The sequence below is a fragment of the Eutrigla gurnardus genome (genome assembly GCF_963514095.1).
Source record: "Eutrigla gurnardus genome assembly, chromosome: 3".
Classification (NCBI taxonomy): Eukaryota; Metazoa; Chordata; class Actinopteri; order Perciformes; family Triglidae; genus Eutrigla; species Eutrigla gurnardus.
This window is the reverse complement of record NC_139917.1, coordinates 3363669-3387226: the sequence shown is the minus strand read 5'-3', so window position 1 is coordinate 3387226 and position 23558 is coordinate 3363669. Positions and strand designations below refer to the sequence as shown.

The 23558-nt window shown below is 43.2% G+C and overlaps 1 protein-coding gene across 6 annotated transcripts in view; it reads left to right on the top strand.

The window, feature by feature from the left end:
* sorcs1 (sortilin-related VPS10 domain containing receptor 1) overlaps positions 1-23558 on the top strand; it is a 274281-nt gene that overhangs the window by 128850 nt on the left and 121873 nt on the right. For all 6 annotated transcript variants that reach the window (XM_084004951.1, XM_084004950.1, XM_084004952.1 and 3 more), the window contains exon 4: positions 15168-15326. In XM_084004951.1, the coding sequence (XP_083861077.1) occupies positions 15168-15326 (159 nt within the window). The remainder of the gene's footprint in view (positions 1-15167; positions 15327-23558) is intronic.

Below are 23558 nucleotides of genomic sequence, written 5' to 3'. Positions count from 1 at the left end.
TCACACTGAGCCTGTACATGAGAGAACACGTCTCGAGTACACATTACGGGAAATGATTTTGGGTTTTAGGCTGAGATTTTGTGTGAGAGCACATTATTACAGTAAATGGCTGGGGACAGTGAGTGCTGGTTAAAAAAAACAACTGGCAGTCTCCTACAAATGGGTAATGCCTCTAATGGTTGGAAAACAAAGAGGAATTTTCCAGAGGAGGCCTATGAGTGACAGATGGATTCAGTCTCTGCTACTTTACACTCAGTCTGTGAACTCTCTTTAAGGAATACACAACTGCTTCTTCTCAACAATGTATTGACTAAAACAGCAATCGACGGGCCTCAAGTGTTTTCCCGGCAAAGGTCTCAATTGTACTTGTGTGTGTGTGTTTGTGTGCATGGTGTTTGAGAACAATGACAGCCTTGTGGGGCTCAAACAGCAGCGACAGGCAGGTGGGTGGACTCTGAATCCACCTCAGAAGAGGTCTCTCCCACTGTCGAGCATCAAAGACTTGTTTGTGGCCTCACTTTTGGATACAAGCTCAGACATGAAAGTGAACTTTAATATTTTATATCCTCAAACTGTCCTCAAAATGGCAATGATAAAAACCGCAACCAGATTCCATAAATATCAGAAAAAAGGGATTGTCCAAAGAAGTACGGTGTGATGCAAATATTTGGAGGAATTTCACACATGAACACTTAACATTGTACTGAATAATTACAATTACATAATCACAATATTTGCCTTTGTGTGCACATTTTTCATCAGGTTAGATTGAAAAGTGAAGCCATGCAAACATGCAAAAAACAGATTCACTGTCACATCAAAGCCAACACTGACTCACACGTCTTGTTTTAGACTCGTTTTGAACTTGACTTGCTAATTGCAGTGACAGCTACATAGTGTTTCATGTGGCTCCTTCACAATAAAAGCCAAATAGCATTTTGGCAGTTGAACACTTTTAATGTGACATAGCAGCAATTTCTGTGAGCACTTGCTGTAACTCACACAGTGCTGATTCAGCATGTAAATCCAGCGTGGGAATGGTGGACGCTCAAACAGAACTATCCCGTTATAATGAATTAAAATTAAATCATAACTTTCAGATTTCTCCATTGCACCACCATATGGATCAGTTTAAGACTGTTACACGACTGAGATTCGTTCATGTGAGAACAGATTTACCACAATTTCAATAAAAGCGAAACAAAAAAGGAGATGTCCCCCTTTGAGGGGACATCTGACAGGGGGACATCTGAGCAATTAAATAAATAAATAAATAAACAAACATTTTTTGTAACTTTGTATACATTTTTGAGCATAAAACGCTTCATAAACTAGCCAACAGAAAAATGACGGAGCTGTTCCAGATTAAACAGGTCAAGTGTCATTACAGCACATGCTTCCTTACACCAGACATGGCCGTACCACCTGGTGCAAGAACAGCATTCTTCCAATGCATCCTTTGACTGCTTGCTGCAGAGGGACCCAAAGCAGGGGAAAGGAAAGGGAGGTGAAATGTCTATTTGGCCGCTGGCTTTTTTTAAAACACAATGCATGCCAAATGAATCACAGGAATCAGCCATGCTTTGCTGGCTGGAACACGCCACGCGTGCCGGGGTGGCGACGCAATCGAGGACAAGCTAACAGAGTTTCGTTTGTGGTCGTAGTGGTGGTGTGGTGGGGGGGGGGGGGGGCGCAACATCTGTCAGCCCTAAGGCACAATCTCCAAATGGCTGCGACGAGCAAGAGCCCCGAAGCCCGAGAGAAGACACGGCGACAGAGGAGAAGAGACAGGCGGAGAGACACAAATCCAGATGGACGGAGCAGCGGAGGCAGACGGAGACAGGTTGACAGAGTGTGAGACACAGAGATGGAAAAGGGGGTCGTAAAGCAGATGGGATGGGTAAACTAGGTGAGCAGTAGGATTCCATCAATAGGATCAGGGATCTGAATTCCCCTCCAAAAGCATGAACTCACGCTAACATAAAGTGTTTGGCATGAAATGGCATATGCTGTTGTGTTATTTATGAATGATCATAGTGAGTAATTCATTATATTATTCAGTGGCTCAACATGGATCATGATTTCTAAAAGTGGGAGTGTTGCTGGTTAATTATCCAAACATATCGTGTTTGCCTTGTCTCCATTCATCCACAAGTAATGAATCCGTAGCTCTGTGTTTTCACACACGGCTCACACTCCTTCAAACTTCAGTGCTGCCGTAAGGGGCGGCTAGCTCGCTGTAGCCGAGCTGGAAACCCAATTATGTGGAAAGGCAGAAACATGACATGTTACTGTTTGTCAGGTTCTGGCAGGAGTCCGGCTGAGTTAAAATGTCAGGCGGTGTACAATTAGGCCGGGCTTTAATGCCTCCGATCAAGGGAATGGAGTGGTGTTTAATAAGACAGCTGGAACAGCCTGAAAGCACCTGGTCGATGCAGCGGGAGAAAGAGAAGTAACCATGATGACAACGTGTTCTCGTTGTATGTTCCGTGTTCACCGCTTAGAGCTACGCGGCACGTAGCTAGCGTGTTTTGTCAATATTCATGGGAAGAGAAGTAGCGAGAGTGATTTGATTTGCAACATGACAGTTTGTTAAGTCAACATGATTCCGCATGGTTACACATGTGGGGCTGTTACCTGAGGCCTAACTCATTAGTAGTACTGCCAGTCTCCACTTATGTCTGTTAGCATTAGCTTTGTTATGGTTGTTAACATGACTGGACAAGTCTCGCCTATCATATATATATGATATCATTTTTGTTGTGGTTTGATATTATGGGTTTATGCTTGTTGTGTTTTCTGTTTCACCTTAATTGTCTCCCCTGTGATGCAGGCTCTGGCTGAGGGGCGTGGCTGACTGGCTCAGTGCCGCACCTGTCGTCACTCGGCAATCACTCTCCTCCTCCATAAAGACCGGCTCAGCCTCAGCCGCGCTGCCAGATAATTCCGTTCGGTCCGTGCCACGGCGCTCCAGCCTACTCACACTTCCCGTATTGTCTCTACGCGTCTCTACGCAGCTGCCTGCAGGCTTTTCCTGTGGGTCTCTTTGAGTTTTGTTTTTTGTGCCTTGGTGGAGATAATAAATACGCCTTTTCTTTGAACTGCCTATTCGTCTCCTGCTTTTTGGGTCCAACTCCAAGCTCAGGCCGTAACAATTTTCTTGTTTTTACTTATATAAATAAAGTTCAAACAGAGGGGATCAATTATAATATATCATGTATGAATATATATATTCATTTATATGTATATACATGTTTATCATATCATACATGATATATTATAATTGATCCCCTCTGTTTGAGCTTTATTTATATAAGTAAAAACAAGAAAATGATTAGGCAAGATGTTTTCGTGCGTGCGTGTGTGTGTGTGTGTGTGCGTGTGTGTGTGCGCGCGCACAGATACATGTGGTGCTGTCCAGGGTCCTGAACCGGTGGGAAAGACAGTTTATTAGCCTGCTCAGTTTTCATGGTTATTAATAGAAATTGTTTGGGAGAAACCAAGCAATCCTCTGTGAAATCAGACACTCGACGTAATGGAGTCATCCTTTGTTTCATGGCCACATTTATTAGCTGACATCGAGTCATTGAACTGCCAACTTGTCAACGAGGTATTATGAACATTTTATTTAGTGACGGCTAACAGTGAATGGTAGGTATCTTTTTAAATCAGGGACAATGTTTATGGTATAAATCTCTAGATTCAAGTCTTCAATCCAACATGATGTTCATTTATTAAATGATGGTCCATCTAGAGTCAAATAAGGAGGGGATGCTTTAGGGTGTTACCTTGAATTATGGAAAGTAACTTTGTTGAAAGCATTCCACCGGAAGCCAGCTCAAGGCAGATGTAGTAAGGTTGCTGACCAAAATCCAAGATGGCGACGGCCAAAATGCCGAACCCGAGACTTTAAAACAGGAGTCAACAAACCAACGTCATGATGACTATGTCCACTTCTATTAGATGAATAAATCGGTGACATAAACCAACAGACGTTTCATGCGAGCTTTGACTCACTGTGCAGGCCGTTCCATGTCAAGAGTCTTTTGGAAAGCAATTATTAAAGGTATGTTTCACTTTGGTTTCACATAATGAAAGGAAGGTATGCGGTACTGGACATACAAACCTTTTAGTCTGAATACTCTACTACACACTTCACTTAGTCCATTTATGCCAATGAATCTTAGCTGGGTGTGCAGATATATTTACTTTTTATCAGTGAAAATAAAATAATGTATATTCTCAGTCAGCCTGGCTGCATCCTTTACAATAATGTATAAGAATGTATTTTCTCATTCAGCAAAATGTGACTACAAACTATTTCGTTGCACAACCCTGATGCCGAGAAAGAAATATTTTAAAATGACCAAGCTAACGCCTTTAACAGCATGTGCCAGCAAATATGTAATATCTGATCATAAAGTTTTAGCTGTCATTGCATATCTTAGCTCATCTGAGCCATATAAGCTTCTTATCAGCAGAAGGGCATCGTTTATCACTTCCATCACAATCGTGGTCACAAAAAGATTCCTCATGTTTACCGATCTGCCACTACTACGTTTATGAACTGTTAAAGGGTCATTTCTCAACCTGGACACTATTTATCCATGTTGTGTTCACAAGAGGGGCTGCAACGCTATCATACCCTCTCACCGGTCAATGTACAACCACTAAAAGTGCTTGTTTTTGCCACTGACAGGCTCAGGTTGTTATTAGGAGTGATTCACACCTGTAGTTGGGCTCATTTGGTCCTGACCAAGAAAAATAAATACATTGTTGCATTTGAGTTCATAACATTATCCAGAGGTACTTGGTGGATTTCACCAAGCTGGATTCACTGTATCCTGCAAGTTTAGTTGTGATTTAATTGCAAAATAAATGGACAAAGAGAATGCTGAAATAACTACATAATAATGATTTGTAAAAAGTCTGTCCCAAAACAATAAAAATTATTGTTTCTAAAAGGATACTTTTAGGCATATAGATGATATGACAATGTATAAACCATTCAGCTTGCAACGCCTTTCGTGCCTTAAAGTGTCATTTTACGCCACGTAGTCTGGACTGACTGCACTGCCAATGCATTTAAGTGAATATGCTTTGCTAAGCACAAGTAAGTAACATAGTTACATTTTGGGTGTTAAGGGAGGTTTCTGGTCAAACAATGTCCCCTTGCTCCTTGATGACACAGGTAATGTGATGGGCGGGTTGTCTGTTGCTTGTCTTTTGGCCCCTGCATGGCTCTACCTAGTTAGTTGCTTTGGTTGATCTGCCCCCCCCCCACCCCACTTGGCTGTGGTTATAAAGAAGTATTTGGCCCAATAGAGGGTGGAGCCTGCCGAAATTAGAATGAAGGTTACTAGATTGCAACCCGAGTTCTATAAGCACAGACTCACTCTACAAAGGGCACCATGCACTCGAAGCAAAGTTAGACAACAGTCTATACTGTCTGAATGAGCTATCTTCACCTTAGCACAAAACAAGTGGTCAAGCTTAGAAAATAGAAGGCCTGTGCTACAAACCACACACATCTATTTCTATTTATTTTCTATTTATTTGTTTATTTCGGGCATGTCTGTTAAATCATCATCACACATCTTTGTTCACATAGTAAAATACACATGGCCGAAAGGGAAAGCGGGAGAAGCCAAGGCTTATCTAGTCCCGCCCCCATTACCCACAGGAGAAAATCGTCATCATAATCTTTTCTTATCATTGCATTTTTCACTTACATAACTTTTACTTTTTCTTGTGACATTTGACATAACATGTTACAGCAGTAGGCGGTACAGAGAGCTGAAGTCCAGTGCATACAGATTACGTGTGTCTGCACACGTGTCCATATTTATTCATCACGATTGAGCAGCAGTCTCATCATGTAGCAAGGTCCGAAGGAAAAGAGAAAAAAGGAAAGAAAAAGAAAAAAAAATTAATAAAAATAAAGATAAAAAATAAAAGTCCAGTGAAGCTACTAGTTGTTGAGATGGTGTGTGAGCTCCCCCCTTTTTTTAAAATTTTTTATTAGTCATCACTGTCCTCTGCAGCTCTCGCAGCCCTCGACTTAGCCATTTCCTCCCGGTTATTGGCCACTTCACCTCGCTTCCGTGAAGGGAACTCGCGAAGTGCTGAGAGGTCAGAGCGCATCCCGACCATGGCTGACCGACTGGTCACTATTTCTTCCTGGTTAGTGGCCACTTCAACTCGCATCAGTGCCGTGGAATCGCGAACTGCAGAGATGTCAGAGCCCATCCCGACCACAGTAGACCGAGTGGTGGCATCAAATGCATTCAGGAATGTTCAGCATCATGGGCAGAGTGCTGGGCTAAGCTAAAGCAAAAATTGAACACTAGTGTTTTTTCCACTTTGCAGAGTCATTTGGGGGTTTCTTGTAGTTTCCTCGTATCCCGTCAGTTCTGTGAAGAGGGGAAGCTAGCTGCAGCCACAGCGCTGATCACATTCAAACACACCGAGTCATCCGGAGATGATAGAACTGCCTTTTAGTCTGTGTTTTTCTTAAAATCGTTTTTCTACTAAATAAAAGCCCCAAATTTACTTAAACAATGAATAGAAAATAACACCTCATTTAAAGCCAATTCGTAATTAGAGTTATAACATTGCAATTTGACAAGTCCTTTAAAAGGGTCGTTTACATGTACTAATTCGTGTACCTGATACCTTGGCTAAGCTTCTGCAAAAAAGGAGAGTATTACCCCTTGAGTCCAGTAGAGGGATCCACCTGTGCTTAAAGAACTAAGGGTACAATCTAACCTTTGTTTTGAGCACCATAATGAACGTTTTGCGTGTGTGTGAAATGATTCCACACGTTTTTTCTCGGTTTCTCTTGTTAGATTCTTGGCCAAGAGCTTGGCAGCGATGGGAGGAGATTTCGAGACCTCTAGTGGGTCCAGTATATGATCTTTGGCTTTTACGACTGGCATTTATCAACCTCTTTATAATAACATGTTACCCCCCTGGCTAGACCTGCTCCCCCTTGACTGCCCTTTGGCTTCAATTATGAGACTCAGTACCTCAGGCTTAAGTACACTTTTCCTTTTCCCTCAGTCTCTGTGGTTACAGATGTGAAATAATCCACAGGGTTTCTACAAAATAACCCAAAGAATCCTTTCCCTTTTAGAGAACATATATCGTGCTTCATCACACACAGAGATTCAATGAATAAGAGTTGTCAAAAAGTGGTTTTTCAAAGGGATCTTTCCTCCATTACCTTTCCCTTTCTAGCTTTCCTTTGCAACATAACATACATTTGAAAACATTTGAACCAGAGAAGAGACAGAAGACATGTCATAGTGGCAACAAAGGGCACTTAGTAAAAAAAAAAACGTCTAAATGATACAGTTGCTGACAAAAAAGAAGAAATCGCTTCTCAGGTTATGGGATAGTGAACGGACCCCGTCATTGTTCCAGTTTGGTGATGCTGATGGTGAGGTAGCACCTGCTGGCTCTGTCAGTCACACAGTTCAGACTGCCACCTCAGGTGGATCAGTCGTTGTTTTTCGGTTGTTGTTTTTTTGCACAGAAATAAAAATAAACGGGAATTTGCTGAAACCAATTTATTTACTCCCATTGAATCATTCCCAAACAAGTTGGTGTCACAGCAGAGCTACAATTGACTTGCCCCAGAGAGATTAAATCTCAGGCTCTTTTCATTGTTCCACTTTTTGAACACTTTTCCAATCTGAACTCGCTTACAGTCTGAAAAAAAATATTTATTGCTGGATGGGAAACTATATGGCAGAGATTTACAGCGAGGAGTCACAATCCAATTACTGGCTGACTGTATGAAATGGAAAGTATGAGGCTAATTTCATTAATATTCTATCTCGGAGTATTTACGGTACTGCATCGGCAGAATTAATTCAAGTACTCCTTCCACATATCTTAAATGTCCTCCAGCTGGCACATGTACGCTTCGTTAACCTTTGTCATTTTCAACCAGGCCTCATAATTTGCAGTCTCTCACGCACAGACACACACAGTGAAATGTTATTTTTCTCCTTCTTGAAAGTGTTGACTAATCCAGTGCTGATAAGAAAAGTTTCATGGCAACTTTCCAAGACTGCTGTATTTCTAAGAAGCACTTCAACATATTCTCTTGGACCAAAATCCTTTGGGTTACAATTCTGTTTCGGGTTCTTAAATATAACATTATTAATGAGCCACTGGTATGATTTGTTATCATGTCCGAAGACCTTACAGTATATGGAGCTATACAAATCTGATTTAAAGTTCAAATTAGAGGTGATGTACTGAGTGCTATGAGTTTGAACAGTGCGGTTTCATCAGTGGAACAAGCCTTATGCTTTGCCAGCACTTTCAAACATCTCTAATGGTTAAATGGACTGCAAGAGAAGGTACTTCTTTAACAATTGTGTCTCACTGTCCACGTGCTTGCTTTTACCAGACATTTGAATGCATCACATCTTAATCAGCAGATACGGTTGACAAATCTGGAAAAGGCCAGCAAATGCAGTTGCTGTAAAAACCGAGCCTTTAATTGACATTTTGAAAAATAGTTCGTTCTTTTTCAAGCTGAAGAATTAACTTTAAAGCAACTAAAAGGAACTTTTGTTTTCTTGTTGTCTTTTATGAGCACCATGCCTTGCTGTCTGACATGGTCCTGGTTTTTGTTTTTTTAGTTGATTCCACTACTTCTTCTGTTCTGTTTTTGTTTGAATTCCTGTCTTTGTGGTCCTCCTTCCCTTTATATGTGTATCGCCTGTGTTGGTTTATTCTCGTCAGCCTTACTCTGCTCCCTTTGTTTCCACCAATCAGTTTTCAGCCTGCCCTCATGTCTGCCCACCTGTGTCTTGTTGTCTGACTAGTTTCTATTTACTGCATGTATTTTCCAGCCATCCTGCCTGTCTTCCTCATTTCTGACCAGTTTGTCCTCATTGGTTCTTTTCTTTTCATTCATTTGTACTGTATATTGTTCCTGCCTGCTGAGTGTTTACTGTTCGGTTTTTGTTAAATTCTTCACACCTCAGTAGTTGAGGCTCTTATACTAGTGTACATGCCTGATGCATGTTGGTCATCACAGAAAGCTTTGCAGCGCTTGCTGTGCTCAACAAAGTCAACGGCTGCTGCATTAAAAAATGTTTGCTTCTGCCAAAACTTTGCCTGTGAAAATGTAAACATAGGGTGCCTTAAGTTTTTTTTTCATCTAATTTTGTGAGGAATCCCACCCAATTACATATTAACAGTAATTATATATATTAATAACTGAAATATGGTCTTGTTTACTTCTGTAGTATATATAAAGCAAATTGAAACTTTATAACCGGTTAAAAAAAAAACTCCTTGGAGTAATGTAATGTTCAATCAGGCAGCAACCTCCGGTCCTGAAAAGTGAAGCCAATTCTAAAGTGCCTTAAACCTGCATTGTCTCTACTGGCGACTCCTCTGGTTGCAAAAGGTCTGATTTCATGGAAGTCCATGAGAAAGTGACTTTACTTCTCATTTGATTTATCAGTAAACATTGTAAACATGAGTTTATGATCTCAATCTCTAGTTTCAAGTCTTCTTCAATCCAGCATGATGTTCATTTAGTGGAGACCACAGGCCGCTACAATATTTTATGTCACAATTCTTGATTCAGTAATGACAGGAGTCGATGCCTGAACCACCTCAACTGGCTCCAATGCGAAGGAGTTTCGGACACTAGCCAAAGCTCATGACATAGGTGAGGATTGGGGACAGGTTAGAGTTGGGCGGTATCCAAATTTTGATACCGTCAAACCTCCTCCCTATTTTACCCCGGTATACGGCATTAACGTGACTAATTAAAAATTATGACGTAAGGCTCAGACGACGTCACCAAACTCATTAGAGTTTAGTTTCTCTGCCCGACCCGAACCCGGCCCGACCCAGCCCGTGGGTCGGGCCGAAATTTCCCACCACTACGCTCGGGCTGGGTCGGGCCGGGCCTTTAAACAAGCGTTTGTGTTCGTTCGTTCTTTTTTTTTTTTTCTATCATTGCATTTATGCCTAGCCTTCTCCCCTAATCTGAGGAGAAGGCTAGGCATGAGAGTAGGTCTATGTAAGAAATGTGTACAAAGTTACACAAAGTAAAAAAATCATCAGGAAAGTCCAAGGTACGGGATCATTTCAAGTGAGTAGTGGGAGGAGGCGATAACATACATGTCGGCTTTGTCCAGTCATATCCTAATCACGGCACTAACGTAGCCTATAAAATTATTTGTATATTTTTGTGACTGAGTAGTGCAGCCGCACCCCCACTTCCCACGGATATGCACATACAACAGCCTCATGCATGAAAAATAATTGTTGGGTTGAAATCGGGCTCGGGCTCTTAATTACAGTTAATGTGTCGGGTCGGTCCGGGTTCGGACAGCACGGGCTCGGGTCGGGTTTGATGTTCTGGGCCCGAACTAAGCTCTACTTCTCATTAGGTCGGAACCCGAAATACTGCCAAACTGCAGAAGTCGTGTTCTTCTTTGAGACCAGGTCACTCGGTGCGCGACTCGCCATCTTTCCTCTCTCTTGCTCTCTCTCTCTCTCTCTCTCTCTCTCTCTCTCTTCTCCACACTGTCACGTGATGACAACCACACATGCATTTTTAGGCATTAAATAAATTATATTTAATATTTAATCCTTGTCTCCTTTATAAGTGCATTGCATTTTTTTAATGACGGTATTGAAACTGATACCGTTGCTATTTTTAAGACCCGTGGTATACCGTATTACCGTATTACCGCCCAAGCCTAGGACTGGTATATCAGTTTATCGGAGGTTTGCCTTCTGACTCAGCTCCTTCTCACGATCCATTTCCCCCTCACTTGTATGAAACAGCGCCGCACAAAACACACCCTAATGGTTGAATTATGGTAGCTAACTTTTTACACAGCTTCACACCAGAAGCCAGATGGAGTGAGATGCAGTCGGTTTTCACTTTGGGTGACACTTTGCTGCTTGTATCTGTCTGACTCACCCCTTCGCAGTCTAAAAATGGCCACTTCTGTTCACTGGTTGCAAAAATTCCTAAAGGGCGAAGGCCAAAATCTAAGATTGTGACGACCAAAACGCCAAATTGGAGACTTCAAAACCGTAGTCCACAAACCAATGGGTGATGTCACTATGAAAATGTCCACTAATTATAACAGTCTATGGTTAAAATTCAGATGTTATTGTCCATAACCCTTATAAAAGGTTAAGCAGAGAGTGAAGTATGAAGTAGATGTGTTGTGAAACCAAACCAATCAAATGAAAAAATGCTAGAAACTATGAGATATGTGTGGATTTTATTAAAAATATTGATTGATTGAACTTAAAATAACTGAGAGCTGCTGTTTTCCCTCAATTGTCTGTGCTGCATGACCACAGTCCATACAATAACTTCACATTCACACAGCTATAAAATATGGATAGAAAACAATACGGCATTGTATTGTCTTTCTCAACATTATTATTCTTTATTTGAACTCTGCATTTTTTAAGTTTTTCTTGAGCTCGATTATTTCTTTTCATAAGATGGTGGAATAAAATTTTCCAATTCCAGCCTTTCGTGACTTCACATAATGAACTTATGGGAGCTCATGTAAACATCAACATGCAAAAGTAATATTTGGAGACACGTTGGCGTGCAGGAAAGCTGCGTGCGGAGCTGTGCGGAGAATGACTGTAGAATGCAAACAAGGCAAAGCCTCCATATTTTCACACCAGGATTTCCCTGAACTGAATAACATTATGCTGCAGGAATCCTTTTGGTTATTGTCACATCTCGTCCTCCAGCCGCTTCTCTTTGTTTCAGACTGAAAAGGTTGAATAAGGTTTTTATACAACAAGTTAACCAAAAAAGCCCCTTGCATTATCCATATTGTATTCTTACAAGGGTTTATTAATCTTCAAATTCCGCTGCATATTAGTGGAATGCACATCTCTGCAAGCGTGCTGAATCGTATAATCCCCCATTTACCAGACATTCATCAGTCTATCATGAAGTTGTTCCAGCTGAGTTGCAGTCCCAGCGAGTGAGCAGAGGCAATTGGTGTTTGTATTTCAGACAGTTTGAGTGCATTTGATTGAACGGGTCAGCGTGAGGCTCTTATACGTGGCATTATATCTGCCTTTTGTGACTGATGAACTGATGTTCCTGGTAACTGCTGTTAGCCGAGCGAGTCCTGACGAATGTCTCGCTAGCATGAGAGACCAGAAGCACTTTGCTGCACGGTGCCACACTGAGAAGGATATTGACTGTGAGACGAGTGTATTCTCCTTCTCTTGGCTGTCTGATGCCATAATGGGCTCAGAGGGATTGGCGTGCCAAAGACCATCTCTGAACCACATGTAAGCCTGCCTGACGCAGGGACGCTACTCCAGAAAATACATAACATAAAAAAAATTGCAAGATAAAGACTGTTCTGTCACATGTCATGATTTAACTGCACTGCACAACTACCTCACACACAGTTTGGAAAACAAGAAAGAGCATGGAGACATAATACAACACAGGCTCTGTATAGTGAGTTTGCCATGCTGTAGCAATGTCCCAATGTTTAGTGAGACTGATAACATAATGGACTCAAAGTACAATTCATCTTGAAAATTAGTGTACAACCGATTAATTGAGCATTATAAACCATCATGCATTGTGCTGAAGGAAAAATGACGGACAAGAGTAGAGAGAGCAGCGTGATCGAGACACATCCATAAACATAACAACATGTATTTAACAGAAAAAGCCACAAAGGTCTTTTATTTTATTATTTGGGAAAATACACTTTTTGCCCACTTAATGGCAACACTCCTTTTACCTTTCACAGTCAAAGCCCGAGACATCCACGTGGCATTACTGGTTACCAGGGGAACTTCAATTTACATTTCACAGCTTTTCGATAAGAGGCAGTTAAACAAAATAGGTTACAATATGTATTTATTACAACAAATTACGAAGGTATTTCAATTAATCTGGTACATTTTAATTATGTAACTGTCATTGTATGGTAGGGAAAAGAGGGCTGGACCCAAATGCAGGCAACAGGACAAGAAGTAAAGGCAAAAATGACAACAACAAAAAACGACAAAATAAAACAGGAAATGAACCAGTGAAAAAAAGAGATCATGACAGTAACAGCAGTGACATAATTAACAGCACAGATACAATGACACATGCAGGGTCCCAAAGTGTTTTTTAATTATTTATTTCTGATGCTGCTTCTCCTAACATGCTAATGTTGCTCGGGTTGATCAGTGGTCTACATTATAAAATAGCCTACGAGAATGCCAACTTTGTGGTTGCTGCTGTTACTAATTTGTGGTTATTAACTACATCATTGTGTGTGATAAATTATAGTGGAAAACTGATATGAAATGAGCTGCACAGATGAGAATTCCAGTCAGTCATAAACATGATGATCATCTTCTTTTCTGTTCCTCTTCTGATATCCTACAGCACAACAAGATATCAGCCATTTAAACTTCTTACCCGCTATTTTTCTGTGACTTCTACTCCAAAATGGTCCTCGCTTCATCCACACATTCTCGTCACGGTGTAGCAAAGCACATTCCTATCACCAGATAATTAACCAATAACACCAAGATTTAGAAATATTCAGAATTTTGAGTCCACAGACGAGAGAAAAGGCCTTGCTGTGATTGTAATGCTACGCTGCTTATAGAAAATGACCCAATGAGAGACATGACTGGGGTTATCGTTCCCTCCTATACATGCATGTTGACACTTTTTTCACATTCTTGAAGCACTTTTTGATTTTCCAGACCTGAGGCCCTTCATACTTTAAAGGAGTCATCACCTGGAAATCGCAATTTCTCTTGTTAAAACATGCACATCTGTGCTTGACCTCAGTTGAAACTTGCCTGAAAGGCTGGAGTTTGAAAGTGGCGCCGTTTTTTCGCTTCTGCTCTTTTTCCGAACAGGAATAGCACACAAGGGTGTGCATTCCTAAAGCACGAGATTTTGATTCTGCGCCTTCGGTGACGTCACCGTGGCGGCTACTTGCATAAGCCCACCCCTCTTTCACCACCCAACCCCGCCCCGTCCGCTACCTGAAATCGCCGAAGCGCCGCCATTATGTTTTGGAGTCTGCATGCAGGCAAGCCCCCCCGGCTCTGTCCTTCCTGCGGCGAATCAACGCGCGCCTCATTACATATTATACAATGCACATCCGGACAAGTCAAAACCTCGCGCGTAATCTCGCGTGATAAAATCGCGGTACGAAAAAGGGTCAGAACAAGCTCAATGTTTGATTAAATTTTTTTTTTTTTTTCTAATAAGTTTTACGAATTGATCCAAAGCGATCCAAGGGGGGCTGGATACGTATAAAACCAGGTGATGACTCCTTTAAGTGTAATAAGATAATGAGGCACTGTGTATGTGTGAAAATCCCCCGACCCCCAGTGAAAATGACTCCCTGAAGTGAAACTAACAATAAAAGATGCTGACCGGGCCTTTTGTCTGTTATGAGCTTGACTGTTTAACATCTTTATGTTGAACCTTAGTCAACATGCATCTTTAATGAGGGTTACATCAGGGGCGGCTATTTGCTAGCGCCAGTATAGCACACAGCGCATGCAGCGGCAGTGCCGTATCGCATCCCAGCAGCGTCTCCAAAATCTCTGCACTCTTATAATGATGAGCACGCTTGAGTGTCTCGAGGTCCACCGATTCAATTATATTTGCATCTGAGGTTATCTAGGGATTTCTTTGTGATTTTGTGATATTTCTTCTGGAGACCGAGCCAGACTTTTTTTGAAATATAAAAAAAGTAGTGGGACCTGTAAGAAAAGAAAGAATCTCATGGGAAATTAATGCTTTCAAGGCCTGATTGAGCATCGGCAGAGAGAACGAACGGCAGAAATGTGAATGATGAGACAGACACTGCCGCTCACTCAGAGGGAAGACACCACAAGATATATATTTATCATACTGATTCCATCATCAAGCCAAACCGATTATTATTTGAGATGTGGCATCATCAGTGACACATTTTCAACATGCTAATCCGCAGCCACAGTCGTAATAATATACTTCATATGGAAGACAGAGTGCTCTGTCTTGACTTGTCTCTTTGTGTTCTGTCTTTTGAACAGTGCAGACCTTGCAAGCACTGAGAACCACAAAGCGGGAGCACTGCGGCGTCCCTAACCTCTCACGCTTCTGTCATCTTTAGATCATGCTGCTGACTGATCCAGAGGTGGAGAGCAGTCTTCTCATCAGCTCCGACGAAGGGGCTACCTACCAGAAGTACCGGCTGAGCTTCTACATCCTCAGCCTGCTCTTCCACCCCGAGCAGGAGGACTGGATTCTGGCCTACAGTCACGACCAGAAGGTGAGAGAACTGGCTTAGGAGGTTCTTCAAAAGGTATCAAAAGAAGCTGATGAGAGAAAAAAACAGTCTGGGGATGAAGTGCCTCAGAGCAAGCTGGATAAATGTGAGATCCTGTTACAACAGAGTGTGGCTCAAAGCACGCACACCACACACAGTAAAGACTAGGATAATAAAAAAGGAATTAAATGTCTACATATAATTGGCAAATGGTGGTTTAATACGAGAGCTCTCAGAATATTGGGGCAGCAAAACGAACTGCGTTGTTTTAATAAAGAAGTAGCCCCATCATACTGGGGGCGACTGTGATCAGACTTTCTCCTGCATGAGTCTGCCAACAGTGAAGGTGAGAGTAGTAGGGATCCTGGCTCGCCTGCAGTTCTTCATCTAACGGCTCACTTTGGCTGCTCCTGTCCATTTCTGCCTGACATATTTCAAACTGAACTGTTGACCAAAATCACCGTTGTCTTGTTTTGTTGACACATTTTTGATAAACAACAATTTGAAGCTTCAGACATATTTGCTTTGGATCAGCAGTTACTTAATATGGGAATGTGGCCACAGAAACCCAGGAGAAGAATGTGTTACCTCATATGTTGTGAATGCAGGAGGCATTCTTTCTGTTTCTATTTATTATATCTTCCGGGTCAGAAAGATTGGCCTGGATTACATTTACATTTAGGTCATTTAGCAGACGCTTTTGTCCAAAGCGACTTACAATAAGTACATTTGTCAAAAGAAGGAAACAAGGAAACCACAACGAATCATTGCCGATAAAGAAAGAGCTAAAAGTAGAACAAGTGTTAGGTCCTCATCTGAGTAAACTAGTAGTTCAAGAGCAACAGTGCTACGATCAGAGTGCTATAGGTAAGGGTGTTTTTTTTTTTTTTTGCGGGGGGGGGGTCATGCTAGTCGAGGTGAAGTCTGAACAGGTGAGTCTTGAGCCTTTTTCGGAAAATGGCAAATGACTCAGCTGTCCTGACATTAGTCGGGAGTTCGTTCCACCACTGAGGCGCCAGAACAGAGAAGAGTCTGGACTTTGCTGAGCGACATTTGTTTGATTTCAGCGATGGTGGTACCAGCCGGCCAGCTGAAGTAGAGTAGCGAAATGCTCGCTTCGGGGCATGAGGTTTGACCAGTGTTTGAAGGTAGATGGGTGCCGTTCCATTGATGGCCCTGAAGGCCAGTGTCATCGTCTTAAATTGGATGCGTGATGCAACAGGGAGCCAGTGGAGGTCACGGAGGAGGGGGGTCACATGGGAGAATTTGGGTAGATTGAAGATAAGACGTGCTGCAGCGTTCTGGATACGCTGCAATGGTTTAATCGCAGAGGCCGGGAGTCCGGCCAGGAGAGAGTTGCAGTAGTCAAGGCGGGAGATGACCAGTGCGTCCTTTGTGAGGAGGGTCCGAATCCTGCGGATGTTGTAGAGGGCAAATCTGCAGGATCGGGCCACAGCAGTGATGTTGGGGGTGCAGGATAGTTGGTCATCGAGGATTACACCCAGGTTCCTCGCAGTTGACGACGGCAATGCTGTGATGCCCTCGACAGTGACCGACAGGTCCATGCGAGGGCAGTCTTTCCCTGGGATGAAGAGGAGTTCGGTTTTATTCAGGTTAAGCTTGAGGTGATGTGCAGTTGTCCAGACAGAGATGTCAGCCAGACAGTCCGAGATGCGAGTTGCAATGTGGGTGTCAGAGGACGGGGGAAAAGAGAGGAACAGCTGGGTGTCATCTGCGTAGCAATGGTAGGAGAATCCATGCGATGTGATAACAGAACCTAGTGATCTGGTGTATAGTGAGAACAGAAGCGGTCCTAATACTGAGCCTTGAGGGACACCCGTGTCCAGAGAACAGGGTTTGGACATAGAGCCATTCCATGTGACCTGAAAGGTGCGATTTGTCAGGTATGATGTAAACCAGGCGAGAGCAGAGTCAGTTATGCCAAGTTCAGCCAGAGTGGAGAGGAGGATTTGGTGATTGACTGTGTCGAACGCAGCAGATAGGTCGAGGAGAACGAGAACGGAGGAGTGGGACGAGGCTCTGGCATCTCGCAGGGACTCGGTCACTGTGAGGAGGGCCGTCTCAGTGGAGTGAGCAGTCCTGAATCCTGATTGATTAGGGTCTAGGAGGTTGTTCAGCGAGAGATAGGATGACAGTTGGTTGTAGGCGGCACGTTCCAAGGTTTTAGAGAGGAATGAAAGAAGAGATACAGGTCTGTAGCTTTGGATGTCAGTAGCGTCTAGGGTGGGTTTTTTAAGGAGAGGCTTCACGGTAGCTGTCTTAAAATCCGCTGGAATGACACCTGAGGTGAGGGAGGAGTTGATCAGGGTGGTGAGGAATGGCAAGATGTCGTGTGAGATGTCTTGGAGAAGAGAGGAGGGGATCGGGTCGAGGGAGCAGGTGGTGGCACGGTTAGATGTAACAAGTGCGTGAACATCTTCAGAGGTGAGGGGGGTAAAGCTGGTAAGACCATCCGAGTTGAGGGTTGGGGGAGATGTCTTCTGGGAGGGAATAGGCGTAAATGAGGAGCTGATGTCATTTACTTTCTTGTTAAAGTAAGTAGCAAAGTCATCGGCAGTAAGGAAGGAAGGGGGCGGAGGGGTAGGAGGGGTGAGGAGGGAAGAGAACACGGAGAAGAGTTTCCTGGGGTTGGAGGCAGAAGAGTTGATCTTTGCCAGGTAGAAGGCAGATTTAGCTGCCGAAACAGTTGAGGTGAAGTCAGAGAGGAGGCGGTGGTAGTGAGTAAGGTCCTCGTGCTGGCCCGATTTCTTCCATTTTCTCTCTGACGCTCGCAACAATGATCTGTTGGTTCGCAGAGGTTCAGACAGCCAGGGAGGGGGGGGAGATGATCGGGCAGGTCGTGAGATAGGGGGACAGAGAGTGTCCAAAGAAGAGGAGAGTGAGGACATCAGGATGGAGGAGGCTTCCTCAGTAGGTATTAAGGAGAACTGTTCTGAGGATGGTAGCGAGGAGATAACAGTTGAGGAGAGAGCGGAAGGAGTGAGGGATTTCAGGTTGCGGCGGCTGGTGACCATTCGAGGCGTAGAGGGGAGGGATGTGGTGGGCTCCATGGGGAGGGAGAAAGTCACAAAGTGGTGGTCGGACACGGTGAGCGGGGTAACAGAGAGTGCCGAGATGCCACAGGATCTTGTGAAGACAAGGTCAAGTTGGTTCCCGGCGCGGTGAGTTGGTGGAGAGGGGGAGAGCGTAAGGTCAAATGCGGAAAAGAAGTCGATGAATTCAGATGAGTGCAGCTTTCCCGAGTGGATGTTGAAGTCACCGAGGACGACGAGCGGTGTGCCATCATCAGGGGAGCAGCTCAGGAGGGCATCCATCTCATCCAAAAAGTCACCGAGAGGACCGGGTGGGCGATAGATCACTATGATGTTGAGTTTGAAAGGAAGGGTGACAGAGACGTCGTGGAATTCAAGTGTAGATCGGGGTAGGTGGTCCAGAGGAAGGATCTGGTAGGACCATCTCGGTGAGATGAGGAGCCCAGTTCCTCCTCCTCGCCCTGTTCTTCTTGGGGAGTGTGAAAACGAGTAGGCAGTTGAAAGGGCAGCTGGAGTGGCAGTGTTTTCCGGGGTGATCCAGGTCTCTGTGAGGGCCAGGAAGTGGAGAGACTGCAGGGAGGCATAGGCTGAAATGGTGTCCGCCTTCTTGACTGCAGACTGGCAGTTCCACAGCCCCCCTAGTACTTCAAGGTCCTTACCGGTGGAGAATGGTGGGTAGCAGAGATTGGATGGGTTACAGCCTCGAGTGAAGGGTCTTCTGTGAAATCTTCTCCAGTGTGATGTCCTGACTGGGATAAGACACATGGCTGCAAGGGGGGGGTAAGATGTTATGCCTACCTCGGTGGAATTCCTCGATGGACTCCCGCAGATAGACTCCCTTGTCTTTGTTCAGCTGTCTTGACTCCCGCAGATAGACTCCCTTGTCTTTGTTCAGCTGTCTTGACTCCCGCAGATAGACTCCCTTGTCTTTGTTCAGCTGTCTTGACTCCCGCAGATAGACTCCCTTGTCTTTGTTCAGCTGTCTTGACTCCCGCAGATAGACTCCCTTGTCTTTGTTCAGCTGTCTTCGTTCAGATGGCCAGACGCTGCAGCTGATGCTGTAGTGACAGCCTTTTAAGTGCGCAGTTTACCGTAAGTACTGTGTGTGACCCCTCCCTCTAATCAAGTCTATTCACTACACCTGAGGTGGCTCAAACTTAGTTGATAACTCACTTAACATATGCAGTTTCACGGCGATTTCAACAACAAGCTATCAGCACACGACTAATGTTGCACTAGCTTTACTCACACAATGCCTGAACCCAAATCAACAATTAGTTTCTGACTTACCAACAACAGACAAAGCAGCTTCCTTCCTTGCTCCAGACAAAATGTGGTTTGAAGGAGGATTAACTCCTTCAACATTTTTCAACCTATTCACTCCATTCAAACACAGAATATTCATCTCAATTGAGAATCGCCCACGTTGTGTATTTTTCTAATTGATATAATTTATAATTTCAGAGATATTTGACAATTTTTAACCATTTTTTCCCATTGAAGCAGATTACGTAATCTTCAAAAATCCTAATTATTCACACTTTTTCAAGCATTTTCAAAGCTCATCTATTCATTCACAGTCGCAGTTCAAATATAGGTCACTCAGCTTTTCAACTAACCCTACATTATTTCACAGCTTTTATATATTCTGGACATTATTCAAAGTTTCAAAGGCAGCAATCCGCATTTGGCTTTAGCTTGTCAAGGGAGCATTCACAACTAGTTGTTCAGAACTTGCCTTCTCTAGTATATATAATATTGTATTATAGATATATGATGACTTAAAGGAGCGGTGTGTAGGATTTGGTGGCATCTAGTGGTGAAGATGAAGATTACATCCTACTGAATACGGACTACGGTTTTGAAGCCTCAAGTTGTTTGCAACCAGTGACCATATTTGGAGTTCAGAGGAGCGACAGTTGAACACAAGTGATAGAGCAATAACCTTACTGGATCTGGACTTGTTAGTAATCTGAGTAGTTAATTGTGTTGGTAACGTGATATTGACTGTCATTCGCACAATATTTAATATTTCACTATAACTGGGCCATAATTTACTAAATTTGTGTTTACCGAGATAATAAATCAACCAATAGAGAGAATGCATGTTTTAGGCATTTCAGTATGGGCTTTACTTTTCAGAAACGGAGGTTGCACCTGGTAGAGTTTCTCTCTAGAGACAGTGGTTGATTTGTCCATTCTGGGCTACTGTAGAAACATGGCAGTGCAGCAAAATGGTGTACTCCGTTATGAGACACGGTCCCACTCCCTATGTAGATATGAAAGGTTCATTCTAACGCATTTATGATAATAGATCCCCGTAAATACTACACACTGTTCCTTTAACACACATTTTTTGAAGAGAAAAAATCAGGATTACCTGTCGGGAAGTTCGTATTGTGACTTTAAAAAATCTAAATTATTATACTGATTTCAAAGGACTGCATGGTGGTGTAGTGGGTAGCACTGTTGCCTCACAGCAAGAGGGTCCCGGGTTTGATTCCCAGGTCGGGTTTGGGTTCCTTCTGTGTGGAGTTTGCATGTTCTCCCCGTGTAAGCGTGGGTTCTCTCCGGGTTCTCCGGCTTCCTCCCACAGTCCAAAGACCTAACATAATCATGGACTCCACCAATTTGTTAATTAAACAAGCAACTTCACAATTAGGCTACATGACCAGAGTTTAGGACAAAGTACAAATGTTTTTGGAATAATTAATCATCTGAGGAGGCAAAGGGCAGGATATGCAGAAAATAATTGTGTCTGTCAGGCAAAGATAGAAGGAATAGAGAGAGAGAGAGAGAGAGAGAGAGGTCAAATTTATATTTAGACAGTTTAAAATAACCGTTTGCATTAATGACATGCTTTTCTTGCAGCTCAGCCCATTTCATGTCTAATGTTTCAGCTGTGATGAATAATTTTGTGCGTGTGTGTGTGCATGCGTGCCTAGCTCACACACTTTTACCACACAGTCCTTTGCGTTGCTGTTTGATACCTCCAAGATGCCTGATACTCGTGAATGCTATTTTCACACCGTGTTTTCAGCCATTTTTCACTTAATTTGACCTTATTGCCAACTTACCGGCTGCAAATAACCCAGACTGAATGTAATACATGAATAAATGTAGCTTGAACCATACTCATAAACCAATAATGTGTTTATGGGTTTAAGGCATCAGAAGTCATCACAGCATGTAATGCATTGAAATAATTATGTATAAAATAATCTGAATCTGGTGTTTTGGATCAAGACTAATGCTGGCAAACTATGGTAGCAGTTCTTGTGCAAGCTCAATTCGTAATGGGTCTACAATGATAACAGTAATATCCAAACATCCATCCATCGTCTACCGCTTATCCTGTATTCAGGGTCGCGGGGGGGGGCTGGAGCCGATCCCAGCTGTCATTGGGCGAAGGCAGGGAACACCTGGACAGGTAACCAGTCTATCGCAGGGTTGACATGTAGAGACAGACAACCATTCATGCTCACATTCACACCTACTGGCAATTTAGAGTCATCAGTTAACCTATCCCCATCCTCCATGTCTTTGGACTGTGGGAGGAAGCCGGAGAACCCGGAGAGAACCCAGGCTTACACGGGGAGAACATGCAAACTCCACACAGAAGGAACCCAAACCCGACCTGGGAATCAAACCCGGGACCCTCTTGCTGTGAGGCAACAGTGCTACCCACTACACCACCATGCAGTCCTTTGAAATCAGTATAATAATTTAGATTTTTTAAAGTCACAATACGAACTTCCCGACAGGTAATCCTGATTTTTTCTCTTCAAAAAATGTGTGTTAAAGGAACAGTGTGTAGTATTTACGGGGATCTATTATCATAAATGCGTTAGAATGAACCTTTCATATCTACATAGGGAGTGGGACCGTGTCTCATAACGGAGTACACCATTTTGCTGCACTGCCATGTTTCTACAGTAGCCCAGAATGGACAAATCAACCACTGTCTCTAGAGAGAAACTCTACCAGGTGCAACCTCCGTTTCTGAAAAGTAAAGCCCATACTGAAATTTGGACTGTGGGAGGAAGCCGAAGAACCCGGAGAGAACCCACGCTTACACGGGGAGAACATGCAAACTCCACACAGAAGGAACCCGGGGCCAACCCGGTAATTGAACCCTCTCGCTGTGAGGCGACAGTGCTACCCACTACACCACCGTGCAGCCCATAACAGTACTACAACAATAATTCATTTGACTCTTTACTTTGTTTGTTATTGGCTAATTTCATTCTCTGTGTGTTTTGAATTTGTGCATGTTTTTTTAAAGCACTTTTTTAACAGCATTTTGCAAAATCCATCCATCCATTTTCCTCCTTTTATCTGGGTCCGAGTCATGGGGGCAGTAGGCTTAGGGTGCCATTCCAGACATCCCTCTCCCCAGCAACGCTTTCCAGATCCTTCTGGGGACCCCAAGGGGTTCTCAGACTAAATAAACTGTATAATCCCTCCAGCATTTTCTGGGTCTACCCAGCTTCCCAGTTGGACATGCCTGGAACACCTCTAACCAGGAGATATCCTAATCGGATGTTGAACCGCCTCAACTGGCTCCTTTCAACGCGAAAGGATGTGTGAGCTCTTCACCCTGTGTCTAAGGCTGAGCCCAGCTATGTATAATTGAGGAGACCGAGGTCACGTCCTTGGTATTCTTTTCTGCTTCTGGTTTCGCTTCATTCATTGAGAATAAAGCTGATGAGGCTTAAGATCCCTGGCACGTCATTGGTGGATTTTAAACAAACAAGCCCCTTTTAGACGGCCTCTTCGTTGCGGGAGTATTACGCCCCGCCGTCAGTCTAAACGCGGAACAGAATATTACCCCTCTGAGACGCCAATACATCTGTTGTTAACCAAACCTGTTAAGTGCTCGTGTTGGAGATAGGCTAATGTATTTCACAATCAGTTAATTGGTAGATGTGGCTTGGACATGTAATTTGAAAGTCTTGATAATGATTTAATGAGATGAATACTTTCATGCTATCACTTCACTTAAATCTGGAAAGGATTGAAATAGTTGGCCTACCTCTTCCTCTATATCTATAAAATACAGCATCCATTTGAACAGATAGCTGATAACAATACATTCCTAAGCCCATCACTTTGCAATACAACAATTATCGGTTATTTATTTTGCAGATAAGCACTGGCCACTCATAAAACACCAATAGAA